Genomic DNA, 13,119 nt, shown 5'->3' on the forward strand with positions numbered 1-13,119 from the left:
CGATGCTGGAGAATCTGAGATAACATGGTGTAGAGCTGGATGAGCACAGCAGGCCAAGCAGCATCAGAGAAGCAGGAAAGCTCTGAAGAAGGGTCTCGACCTGAAACATCAGCTTTCCTGCTCCTCTGATGCTGCTTGGCCTGCTGCGTTCATGCAGCTCTACACCGTGTTATCATAGAAATGCAAGTCTTCATTTAGTAAGGTCAGAAATCACAAGACCTCAGGTTATAGTCCAACAGATTTATTTGAAAACACAAGCTTTCGGAGCCTCAGTCTTTCTTCAGAAGCATGGGTTTTCAAATAAACCTGTTGGACTATAACCTGGTGTCGTGCAATTTCTGACCTTGTCCACCCCAGTCCAACACCGGCACCTCCACATCATTCCTTTGTTAATGCATCCTTTTCTTGCTGCTCAGGGAGGGAGGATACTCAGGTCCCCAAGAGGGAAACATCAGCAACACTGGAGAATGACACATAGTGGCTGGGGCCATTCGGTACACATCAAAATGGGACTCCAGTAGGTTCACTTCCAACTAGGATGCCTTTTTGTGACTGGGCCCTTCCTCTGGGGTAGGCCAGTGATCTGAAATGCTAACTCTGTTTCTCTCTCCATGGATGCTGCCAGCTCTGCTGAGTACTTCCAGCGTTTTTGGCTTTTATTGCAGATTTCCAGCATCTACAAGAGCTGCTAAACTCCCAGTGGCGTTGGACCAGAGGGGGCGCTGCTGCTCCCATCTGACACGTCCCCGCGCACTGACCCCGCCCCCTCAGCGCGACATCAGAGAGCGACACGCCAACCGCCCCGTGACGGGTTGGTTGTGCGCCGGAAGTGGCTTGGAGTGCTGAGCTGGTCAGCCGAACCGGTGCTTTGATCCGCCTCCTCGGGGGGAAGGAGAAGGGAAAGGGAAAGGGAAGGGAGGAAACGGGGAAAGGAAGACGAAGAAGGCAGCCGGCCTCGGAAACTGAGGTGAAACCATGGCGGTGAGTGTGGGGCGAAAGTACTGCAGGTTGTGGGAGTGGGGGGGGGTACTTCCCAGGGGCCTGGAGAGGGGGAAGGGGGCAGGCCCAGGGCCCAGCGCCCAGCGATGGGAGGTGCCTTAGAGATGAGGCAGGGAGAGGCGGGAGCGAAGTGCTGTAGAGAAGTAGAGGGGGAAAGCTCAGAGGAGGTGCAGGGGTTCGGGGCCATTCCCTGGGGAGGTACAAAAGAGAGGAGGGTCGGTGGCAGCTTGGGGAATGGGGCAATGTCCCCTTAGTGTCAATACAGAGGGGGTCTGGTTAAAGGGGTCACCACAGGGAGAGAGCCTGTGGCCAGTTCAGAGACTCATACAATCCCCTCAAACAGTCACACAAACGCTGATAGCTCACTTCGTAACTCTCTGTCGGAGAATGTGGTGGAAGCTGATTTTTCTAACAGCTCTAATAAAACAGACTAGGCCGTGCAGAGAGCCACCATGGCATGAGCGGGCTGAATGGCCTCCTGTAAATGTGACCTTTCTGTGTTGAACTAATTATGGCACTGCTGATGACCCAGTTGTAACCAGTTAGCTCAGTGTCAACCTGAGATTGAAGCTGGGGATGTTGCTGTTTCGTGGTTTAGCAACAAACCAGGCAATAGTCTTTTTGAGATTGGCACACTGGTGTGCTTGAGTTCCAGGTTGTCTTGCCCTATCCCCTGCTTATCTCTTTAGGCCCCATCCTTTAGTGATTTTCTGTGCTCTTGATCCAATGCAGTAGCGAGAAGACTGAGTTCAGATTGTTTCAAAAGAACGGCATTTAATACCGGGCTTCTGCAGATGTTCATCGACCTTTATTCTTAACAGTTTCTCCCCAACAGATATTGCCTTACCTGCCTATTTCAAGCATTTTCTGTTTACTTAAGATGTAGGAGCAGAAGCAGCCTCCACCATTCCATGAGATCGCAGCTGATCTGAATCCTGAATCCACTTTCCTGCCTTATCCCTATAACCCTTGATTGTCTTACTGATTAAAAATCTCTGCATAGAATGAACTGCCAGAGGAGGTGGTGGAGGCTGGTATAATTACAACATTTAAAAGCCATCAGGGTGGGTACATGAATAAGAATGGTTTAGAGTGATATGAACCAAATGCTGGCAAATGGGACTAGATTAATTTAGGATATCTAGTTGACATGAACAAGTTGTAAATTTCTATGACTTTGTCTTAGTCATGAATGTATCTATTGACTGCCTCTGTGGTAAAGAATTCCACCGATTCACTACCCACTGAGGGAAGAAATTCCTGCTCCTCTCTTCTTAAATGTGTGACCCCTTACTCTGAAGTTATGCTGTCTAATCCTAGACCTCTTCCACAAGGGGAAGCAATCTTTCTGCATCTACCTTGTCAAGTGCCCCAAGAATTTTGTAAGTTTCATTAAGATCAACTCTCATTCTCCCAAGCCCCAAGGAGCACAGGCTCAACCTCTCTTCATAAGACTGTCCTGCCATACCCAGGATCAACCTAGTGAATCTCCAATGCAGTGTAGCTGTCAGCATTGAAAACAGAGTTGCAATCCCGTCTCCACAGTCCCTGAAGCTGATGGAATTATTTCCTTTCTTGTTCAAGCAGCCGAAGGGAGGCAAAGTTGGAACGAAAGGGAAGAAGCAGATTTTCGAAGAGAACAAGGAGACCCTAACATTCTACTTGCGAATTATTCTGGGAGCGAACGTGAGTTTAATGATTTATGTGTATCTCTGAGGGATGGGCTTGAGGAGATATTACCATCAGGACCATGTGATCAAGCTTGGGTCAAGGAATAGAGTCAAAGGCAGGAGAGTGAATTGTTAGTGTGGAAAAAGATCAGGTCAGAATGGCCCAAAGAGAGAGAAAAGACTAAGAATGCACCAACAGTCAAGACTAGATGCTGCGCAGATAAGAAATAAACTGAAGGCCTGTATCTGAATGGTATAGCATTCATAACTAAATGAATGAATTGATAGTGTACATTTGAAGTGAATAAATATCATCTAGTTGCTGTTACAAAATTGTAACTGCAGGATGGCAAGGATTGTGATCTGAATCTTGATGGATATGAGTTTTGAGAAGAATAGGAAGTTAGGAAAAGGGGGAGGGATAACTGTGTTAATCAAAGATGGTAGTGATGCATCAATTAGAGATGACCTTGGCACAAGAGATCAAGAATGAGATGAGGGCTAGTAAGGGGAGGTAGCCCATAGTGGTAGTGGACTACAAACCTCTGAACAGCAACCAGACCAGAGAACAGTATACTTGAACAAATATTGGGTGCTTGTGATAAAGCAATGGCAATAATTATGGGGGGGTGGATTTTAACCTACATATCTGGAAAAATCAGGTTGTCAGTAGTAGTCTAAATAAGGAGTTTTGCAAGAGGTTCTTAGAGCAGCAAGTTCTGGAGCTGCCCAGAGACCAGGCTATACTGGACTTAGTATTGTGTAATGTGACAGGATTAATGAATGGCCTCTGTGTATAGAGGCACCTGTATATTTCAACAATCGTAATCTGCTTGAATTACACATCCAGTTTGAGAGGAAACAGGGTGGGTCTAAGACTAGTGTTTTAAACAGAAATTAGGGCAGCTGTCTGGTCGTGAAAATTGAGCCAGCTGAAGGGAGATTGCATATTGGGTAAGGAGAGCAGTAGAGACACGGCAGATATTTAAATGGATACTTCAAAATCACCACATTCCTACTATAAAAAATTTCAATGAGAGGACCCATCATCTGTGGTTGTCTGAAGAAACTGAAGGAAAATCATACTGTACAAAGGTGCGTGGCAGATCAGATGACTGGTCAGCACATAAGAACAACAGAAAATGACAAAAAGGTTAATTAGGATGAAGAAAACAGAGCTAGAAATGTAAGAAGAGGGATAGCGAAAGTTTCCATGACTATTTAGAAAGAACAGGGGTAAGTAAATTGTTGCTTCTCCATAGAGTGAGATTGAGGCGTTAATAAAATGATAAAATATTTTGCCTCTGTCTTTACTATAGACGATGCAAAAAAATCCTTGTAATAGCTGTAAATGAGGAAGTTGAAGGGAAGCAGTGCTAACCACTGACCCACCGTGCCACCCAATGGTGGTACTGAGCAAACTGATGGAGGTATAGGTTGATAAGTCGGACCCCTATTAAACTTCATTCTTGGGTCTTAATGAAGTAGCAGACACCTTGGTATTAATTTTCCAAAATTTTGTTAGAGTTACAATTCTGATGAACTGGAAAGTAGCAAATACAGCCCCTCTTCAACTAAGAAAGGAGGTAACAAACTGGAGGCCAGTTAGTTCAGCAGAGGAGATGTTAGAATCAATCATTAAGCAGGTTGTAACTGGGCAATTGGAAAGAGTCAACATGGTATTTTGGAAAGAAATCCTATTTAACCAATTTATTTGAATTCTTTAAAGGAGTAACTTATGCTGTAGATAAACAGGAGCTCACTGATATCCTATGTTTGGAATTTGAAAAGAACGTTTGTCAAGGTTCCATCTTAAAGGTTATTATGTTGGAGCTCATGGTGTAGAGGGTAACATAGTGGTACAGAGAGAAGTTTGGCAAGTTAGAATATGCATCAATGGATTTTTTTCAAACTGGTAGAATATGACGAATGGGGACCCACAGGAATCTGTGCTGAGGCCTCATATTTTGTTTTAGAATTTATGTTGATGACATGGATGAGGGAAGTGAAGGCATGGTGGCTACATCTGCGAGCAACACAAAGATCAGTGGGAAAGCGTATGGAGCAAATGACACAAAAGGACGCAGACTCGGGCTCGAGAAAGTGTAATGTGGGAAATGTGAAGTTGTTAACTTTGGCAAGGTGAATGATAAAGCAGTATTATTCAAATTGTAAACGACTGCACGTGCGGAGAATTACTGAGAGTGAGAGAGTCCCAAAAAGTTAGTGCACAGGTACAGCAAGTCATTAAGACTAATGGAATGTAATCAGTTACTGCAAGAGGAACTGAGCATTAACATAAAATTACACTTCATTTGTATAGGGCGTTGAAGAGACCACAAGTTGAACATTGTGTACAATGTTGGTCTCCTTATTTAGGAAAGGATGTAAATGTGTTGGTTACTAGAATGATATCTGGAATGAATCAGTTGACTTTTGAGGAAAGAACGGGCAGTCTGGGCTTGTTTCCATTGGTGTTGAGAGTGAAGGGTGATTTGGTTGGGTGAATAAGATCCTGAATGGTCTTGGTAAGGTGCACATGGAAAAAGTGTTTCCTCTTGGGGAAGGGTCCAGTGCTAGGAGAACTGTCATATGGGAGTCACCCTTTTAGGACAGAGGTGAGATTTGTTTTTTAAATTTTTGATGGTTGTGCAACTTTAGGCAGAGGTATTGGTCAGGGGGCTGGGGGAGGATGTCATTAAATATCTTGAAGACGGTGGGAGGTTTTTATTGGGTAGGGGGATCAAAGGTTATTGGCTTAGATAAGAATGTGGAATTCGGGACACAATAAGATCATGGCAGATCTGTTTGTGTGGTGGAACAGGCTCGAGGGGCCAAATGGTCCAACTCTAATTCACAGGTTCGTATTACCGCCCGTGCAAAAGCAGTCCGACTGGCCAGGGAGCTGTCCTGAGTTGTCCCGGTTGTATTTTGAGCATGTCGCATTACCCTTCTTGGAAGAGGTGGGAGAGCCTGCGTTACGTTGTTGCTGTCTCACTCATGGCTGCCTTTTCTTATCCACAGGCTATTTACGGCACAGTGAACCTCTTCCTGTTCTACAGCTCAGTCACGTTCTGGACCTGGGTAAGTCTCTGGAGCTTACGGTGTGGATGGTGGCAGGTGAGAAGATCCAGGCACCGTGCCTGAATTCCGGAATGAGCTTTGAATACATTACAGTTTTAGCGGAGGAACGCGTTATACGATGCTTTATATTCAGTAGTCTGGCAATGAACAGTTAAATCAGTTTTCCAATAGAAGGGCATTCAAAACTAGAAGGCGTAGGTTTAAGGTGAGAGGATAAAGATTTAAAAGGGGCATGAGCGCCAACATTTTCACACGGAGGGTGGTTTGTGTGTGGAATGAACTGCCAGAGGAAGGGGTAGTTGAAGGTACAGTTACAACATCTAAAAGACCTTTGGACAGGTACATGAATAGGAGCGGTTTAGAGGGATATGGGCCAAGTGCAGGAAAATGGGACTAGTTTAGTTTGGGGAAACCTGTTCGGCAAAACGAGTTGGACCGAAGGGTCTGTTTCTGTGCTGTATGGCTCTATGACTTGATGTAGTGGAGATGAGGGTTGTCACCAGGGGAATAATTAGGAAAGGAGTAATGGCTCAAATGGAGATGAGATTACCATTGGTGGTGGGTGGGGCTGGTTTATTCAATCACTAGTCACTCAAAACAGTTGTAGACTGAAGGGTAGGTAGTTGGGAATCTTTCCATGAGAGTTTCTTTTCATGGAGTCCACACCGACCCTCTGAAGGGCATTCTACCCAGGCCCACCCACCCTGCATTTCCCATGGCTAACCCACCCAGTCTGCACATCCCTTGACACTATGGGGCAACTTAGCACAGCCAATCCTCCCTAATCTGCACATCTTTGTACTGTGGGAGGAAACCCTTGCAGACACAGGGAGAACATGCAAACTCCACACAGTCGCCCAAGGGTTGGAATCAAAGCCAAGTCCCTGGCGCTGTGAGGCAGCAGCGGTACCCATAGGGCAGACAAAAGGAAGTGGGGTTAAAAGAGGGAAGGAGAACATGGATGGCAAGTGATACAAGAAAATTATTGGGGACTATTTTCTCTGTGGGAGTAGCAAGACCTTCGAATTACGTGACCAGAAAGTGGCCATGTATGGGGTAGCAGAATTAAAATGGACAGATTTATAGTGGAAAGGAAGCCAGTAATCGTAGGACAGAGAACAAGAAGAGCTGAGATGGTGGAGATCACTGAGGATGAAAAGACGTTCATGGCGTAGGTTCAAGCTGAGCGGGGAAAGATTTAAAAGGGACCTAAGGGGCAACTTTTTCACTCAGAGGGTGGTGCATTTATGGAATGAGCTTCCAGAGGAAGCGTTGGAGGCTGACAGAGTTACAACGTTTAAAAGGCATATGGATGGGTACATGAATAGGAAGGGTTTAGAGTGATATGGGCCAAATGCTGGCTAATGGGACTAGATTTACTTAGGATATCTGGTCGGCATGGAAGAGTTGGGCCGACGGCTCAGTTTCTGTGCCGCATCACTCTACGGCAGAAACTGAGGGAGGAAAGCAGTGGTGATCCAAGAAAGAAATGGATGGGATTTACTGAGCTGTGATTTTTAATGAGATGCAGGAAATAAACAAAACCAGACCTGCCCTCCTGCCTCTTTCTGCCCCTCTTGCTGCGCCCCCTGCCTTCTACTATCTCCCCTCCCTTTAAAAACATTCCTTTTTGTTTTGCAGGGATTCTTGGCTTTTGCCTTTGTTGTCTATAGTTTAAGCTACCGTTGGATGCAGGGAATGGCACAGCCTGTGTTCTCTGAGGAACGTGTCCTACTCGATGGAGGCATTGACCTGAACATGGAGCAGGGTATGGCAGAGTGAGTGTCTGCACTGCTGCAGGTATCTGACCTGACCCCAAATAACTCAGGCAGTTTCTGTTCGTCTGAATCCCAATGCGTATTCCTCAGACTGGAATTCACATTTCACACCGGTGATCTTTTATTGCTTTTCTAGCGTCAGCCGTGTCTCTGATACTAGCACACTCGCTGCGTGAGCCTAATGGTTCTGGGTTCGAGTCCTACTTGAGCACAGAGATCTAGCCTGTCGCTCCAGTGCAGTACTGAAGGAGTGCTGCAGTGGTGGAAGGGCTGTACTTTGGCTGAGACATTACATTGAGTGCCCATATCTCTGTTCAAGTGGATTTAAAAATCCCATCGCACAATAGCGAGGAGAACAGGAGTTCATCCCCACTGGACCTCGTGTACAAAATTTGCTCCTCGATCAATATGAAAAGCAGTTTATTCGGTTTACCATATTGCTGTTTGAGAGAGTTGCTGCAGTGGGAAAAAATGGCTGTATTTCCACACTATGCCAGAAAACACACTTGAAAAAGCACATCTAAGTGCTCGTGTTAAAGAATTCTATATAAGCACAAGTTTATCTTTCTCTGCAGATGGCATTTGATCTGCTGAATATTTCCAGCGTTTTCTGTTTGTATTTCTGAATTCCAGCTTCTGCAGCAGTTTGCTTTTACAGTCATTTCCAGCTGTTTTTGGTTTATGTACTAATTAGCTTCCCTTGCTACATCACCGTCCTGTTTTGCCTTGCCCCATTATTCACTTTATCATCTAGTTGCTTCTGCTCCCAACTCTGTAGCAGGTCTCCCTCTGGTCTTTCCTCGCTCTGGTCTTTCCTCGCTCTTTGCTTCAAGCCTCTCGTGTCTCTAACATTTCCCAGATCTCTTTCTCCCTGTGTGGATGCTGCCTGTCCTGTTGAGTCATTTCCATCGTTCCTTTGTTTTTATCCTAATTTGGCCTCGTCACAATCAAATCAACATGCCGAATGTTGGCGCGTTCCCACCTTGACTGAATACAAAACGCTGCTGGCTCCAGGGAGACTTCTTTCCACACTATTAGCCTTGCACAAGAACATTAACCGCCTGTGAATTCCCTTGGTAACCTCATCCAACCCTGAGATCGCTGTGTTCCTGCACTTGCAGCCTGCTCCCATGGGTGGCTCTGTCTCCCACCTCTCTCTCTAACCATTCAACCCCTCGTTCTTTCTTTCCCCCTTAAGATGCTGCTTTAATTTCTTTGGCCAAGTTTTTGTTCACTCACTTCGCTACTTCCTGAAGTGGCTTGTATTTATTTGAAAGCGCTCCTCTGCAGCATCTCGGGATGTTCATTTGTAACTGGTGCTGTTTCAATGCAAAGTTGTTGCACCCCCGAAGCCCAAAGCTTTCTGCTTCACCGAGTTTAGCTGCTGTGGTGCTAATCTGCAGTTGTTTTACCTTCTAGGCATCTGAAGGATGTGATCTTACTCACTGCTATCTTGCAGGTCCTCAGCTGTATATCCATGTACTTCTGGTATCTGTGGCTCCTGGTGAGTTCTTCTTGCGTCAATCGCTCTCCGTCGACTTGAAGGGATTTTTAGCTGAAGGAGTCGCTTGTTCGGTCACTAATTTGGTGGGGGAGCAGAGGGCTGGAGGAGAAGCAATGAGGCCCAGTGTGCGGAAGAGCGAGTTATTCTCAACACCGTGATGTGAAGGTGGTAGCCCCAATCAGATAGAGGGGCATTTTTAGTTAAAGGCTGCGTTTGTGCCTGTTCAGACTGGATTACACTTTCCAGTCCAAGGAGCCTGCAAAGCAGGCGTGGAGCGTATTGCATGGCTCCCATACTTAATATGTTGCCAGCTGGTGTGGGGCTTGGCGTTGTATGGTTATGTCTCATTGTAGTTGAAGTTTAGAGCTGAGTACTGAAGCTTTCACCTGCTTTGCCAGGAGTAATGGTGTCATTGACTCAATCACTGAACTGGCAGCAAATCCCACTGTGTATGGGTCGCTCTCCACTTTTCTCTCACTGTCATGATTGCATACTTGTAGGGTCAGATATAGTGGAAAAGACGCAGTCAGATCTGCTTGGGTGGCTTAGTGGTTAGCACTGCTGCCTCATAGCGCCAGGGACCCGAGTTCACTTCCGCCCTCGGGCGACCGTCTGTTTGTATGGAGTTTGCACAATCTTCCCGTGTCTGCATGGATTTCTTCTGGGTGCTTCAGTTTCCTCCCACAGTCCAACAATGTGCAGGTTAGGGTGGACTGGCCATGCTAAATTGCCCATAGTGTCCATGGATGTGCAGGCTGGGTAGATTAGCCATGGAAAATGCAGGGTTAGGATGGGATAGTGGGGTAGGATGCTGATCAGAGGGTTGGTGTGGACCCAATGGGCTGAATGGCCTGCTTCCACATTGTAGAGATTCAATGATTAAACGTCGATTGTAGAATCAGTGTTGGGCCAGGCGTGAGGCACAACTCCCCTGCTCTTCAGAATCGTCATGCAGGATGTTGTGTCTTACTCCCGGACGGACTGGATCTCAGTTTATCTCATCTAAAAAGTCAACAGAATAGCACTCCCTCACTGGGTGTTCTGACCTCTACCCTGTGACCTATTGACGTCAGAGAGAGCAACAAACTGACTTCACCTCAGACTTAGCTGCGCAGTGGTTGAGAAAAATAACAACCTCTCAGTAAATCTTCCCGGTTGAGTGATCAGAAAATGAAGAGGGTGCATTACTGTTGTGCTTTTTCCAAGCTAAGGATAGCCCTGAGTGTTTTGTCGGCAGTGATGAGAAGCTTAAGCGTTCCAGCACTCTGCCTGGACCGACCACTTGTCTGTGTGTTTTTTCAGGCACCAGGGAGGGCTCTCTACTTGCTGTGGGTGAACATCCTGGGACCTTGGTTTACCGCAGAGCCTCCCGGTAATCCGGAGATATCTGAAAAGAAGCACAGGCGGCAGGAGCGCCGACAGATGAGAAAGCAGCAGTAGAACGAGCTGCTTCCAGACCTTTGTTTACCGATCGATTCCTCGGAGCCGTGCGCTGAGAACGTAGCCATTGCCCCACCTCCCTCGCCAAGGTTTCCCAGCTACCTCAGGCCTCTCGTGAAGAGGCCTACCTGTGCTGAGGGAACGCACTAGCTGTTTCTCAATGGTCAGCTCCCCACCCCCCGTACGTCCTGTTGCCATGTAATTATTCCAAGGCTTTAAAAAAAAATGAGCCGTTGCTGGCCATTCTCCTCCGCGCGTCTGCACCTCAGGTTGATTCATGCTCGGCTGCTTGTTAGCTTTAGGTGTCATCTTCCTCCACCCCTACAGGACAGCACCACTGAGCCAAGTGGGTGGGGTAATGTACTGAAATCTTTGTGGAACCAAACCGGCTTAGCGATGCCTCACTACCTCAGCTTTTGAGTTTGCGTGTCCATGTTTGTTCCGAGCGGCAGCTTTCTTTGGAGACCAGTTCTTCAGATGTCGGCCATTTTTTGCCATGGTGCTGGTGGGTGACCCTCAGCAGTGATTCCCAGCTAATCAAGAGGGAGAGAGTAGATCGTGCCCTGCCCTGCCCTGGCTCTCGTGGACCTACCACCACAGGGTCCTGAGTGTAGGGCCACTGCAGCCGTTCTGGGGCGTTTTGTGTCGCTATCCCATCTGGGCTATAGACTGGGCACAAGGGATCAGAGCTTTCAGTTCCAGTGACTGGGAATTTTAGTTAGGAACAGCTCGAGAAATCCCCTTGTGTCTCAGCATGTTTGTTGAAACGAGCGAGGGGGAGTTATTATTCCCAGGGATGTTGGGCAAGGGTTGGCCAACCAGAGGGAGGGATAGAACAAGCCTGTCTTTGCCCACTGCCTGATCCATCCCTCCACATCTCCAGCTCCCTCCTCACTGAGTGGAACATTGGAATGGATGGGAGTTAATTTAGCCCCTTATCTGTTCCAATCAGTGAGATCATGGCTCATCTATATCACAACTCCACCGACTTGCCTTCGCTCTGTATCACCTGTTCCCCTAAGTGAGCAATAATCTGTTGAGTTCAGATTTAAAAATTAAGCTAGATTCTACTTTGGAGAGAGGAAGGCCAGTATTTTTCTCTTCTGAATAGCCTGTCTGATTTATTTTTTCAGATGATCTCCCCTTATTCTAGACTTGCAGTGGAAAAATTCTTCCTTTCCCTCTCTTGCACTGTTTCCTACTCTACCTGTCCCCTCAGAAAAACCCATCCTATTCCAAGGTGTATACATGGGGAATATTTTAATAAAATGGAGCTGGGCTACACTGGCAAGTGTGCTCCTACCACCCAGGGTCAGTCTTTAGATGTTTTTACCATTTTTAATGAGCTGTCGTTTTCACCGTTGCTCTGTCAGATGTGGCTGTCAGTATTCTACTGTCCTTCTTGCCGAGAAGATCGTGAGTTCACTCAACACTGAGGCCTTGAGCAGAGGGTGACGTTCCAGTGCAGTACTGAAGGGGTGCTGCATTGCTAGCAGCAGTATCTTCTGCGATGAGACATAAGAACAAGGCTCCATCTGACTTTCTCTGCAGTTGACAGAATCCCGTGGCACTTAGAGTTCTCCAGGTCGATATTTATACCTCAACCAACATCACAGAAACAGATTACCTGGTCATCCTCTCGTTGCTGTTTGCTAGTGAGCCCCCGCTGTACATAAATGGGCTGCTGTATCTCCCTACGTTGTGACAGCAACTGCTCTGCAAATGTCTTTCACATAGTAAAGCTCATGGGGATGTCCTGCAGATGTGAAGAGTGCAATATAAGTGTGTGTCCGACTTTTCCTCGTGCGAATGAGCTCCTATCCAGCAAGTTGAGTCTTAATATCTCTGCGACGTATTCCGAATCAGTGACAAAATGCTACTCGAAGTGGCCAAGGAAGGTCGTCTTTGTGCATCAGGCTGCGGGGGCGGGGAGGGACCTGCAGGGTTTTACACTTAGACTATGCACAGGGGAGAACGCTGTGGCAGCAGGCTTACCCCCAAGGACCAAACGATTTCACATCTTAATGTATCAGTGTCTTAACTCATTGCCTGCAGGAAGGTGAGGGCGGGGTATTGAATAATGGGCAAGTGCACGATGGCCTACACAGATCAACAGTCAAGGCTGAACGACTTCGATCTTCTCCACTTACTGTATTGACTCAGCGACAAATAACTGTATTTAAAATTTTATTAAACTATAAGAAACAATCAGTTTACACAATATCAAATGCATATTGAATAAATATTGTACGATACATTGTGCTGTGTTAGTGATTGCCTTAGATTTAATCTGGGGGTGCTGACAGTGTGGTTTGGGAGATTTCAATGGGAGCAGGAACGCCATCCCAAATGTATGTTCCTTTGTTTCCCCTGATTAGCTGAGTGGCTACTTGAATGTGCTTAGGTAAGTAATTCTGATTAGGAACATAATGGGAGCAGTAAGCCACTTGACTCCTCAAGCCGGCTGCACTGTTTGAAATACCTTGGTCATTTTCTTGCATGGTCCCTTTGCCTTTAATCTGTAGAGATCTATAAAATCATAAGATATGGGAGCAGAGGTAGGCCATTCAGCCCATTTAATTGGTCCCACCAGCCAATGAGATTGTGGCCAATCTGATAATCCTCAACTCCTTTTTCCCTTACT

General features: G+C 46.5%; 1 protein-coding gene across 2 annotated transcripts; it reads left to right on the forward strand.

Annotated features, from left to right (window-relative positions):
• Positions 1-786: 786 nt before the first annotated feature.
• tmem208 (transmembrane protein 208) lies at positions 787-12,730 on the forward strand. Of its 2 annotated transcripts, none has more exons than XM_048605918.1 (6): positions 787-981; positions 2,584-2,685; positions 5,694-5,753; positions 7,395-7,531; positions 8,951-9,035; positions 10,338-12,730. In XM_048605918.1, exons 1-6 carry the CDS (start codon positions 976-978, stop codon positions 10,473-10,475), a joined length of 528 nt encoding a protein of 175 aa, XP_048461875.1. In that variant the 5' UTR covers positions 787-975; the 3' UTR covers positions 10,476-12,730. The 2 variants fall into 2 exon arrangements, with proteins under 2 accessions (XP_048461875.1, XP_020391532.1); XM_020535943.2 differs by having other exon boundaries at positions 791-981; positions 2,587-2,685.
• The last annotated feature ends 389 nt before the right edge of the window (positions 12,731-13,119 follow it).

Source organism: Rhincodon typus, chromosome 15, assembly GCF_021869965.1.
Source record: "Rhincodon typus isolate 14 chromosome 15, sRhiTyp1.1, whole genome shotgun sequence".
In the NCBI taxonomy this organism is placed as follows: Eukaryota; Metazoa; Chordata; class Chondrichthyes; order Orectolobiformes; family Rhincodontidae; genus Rhincodon; species Rhincodon typus.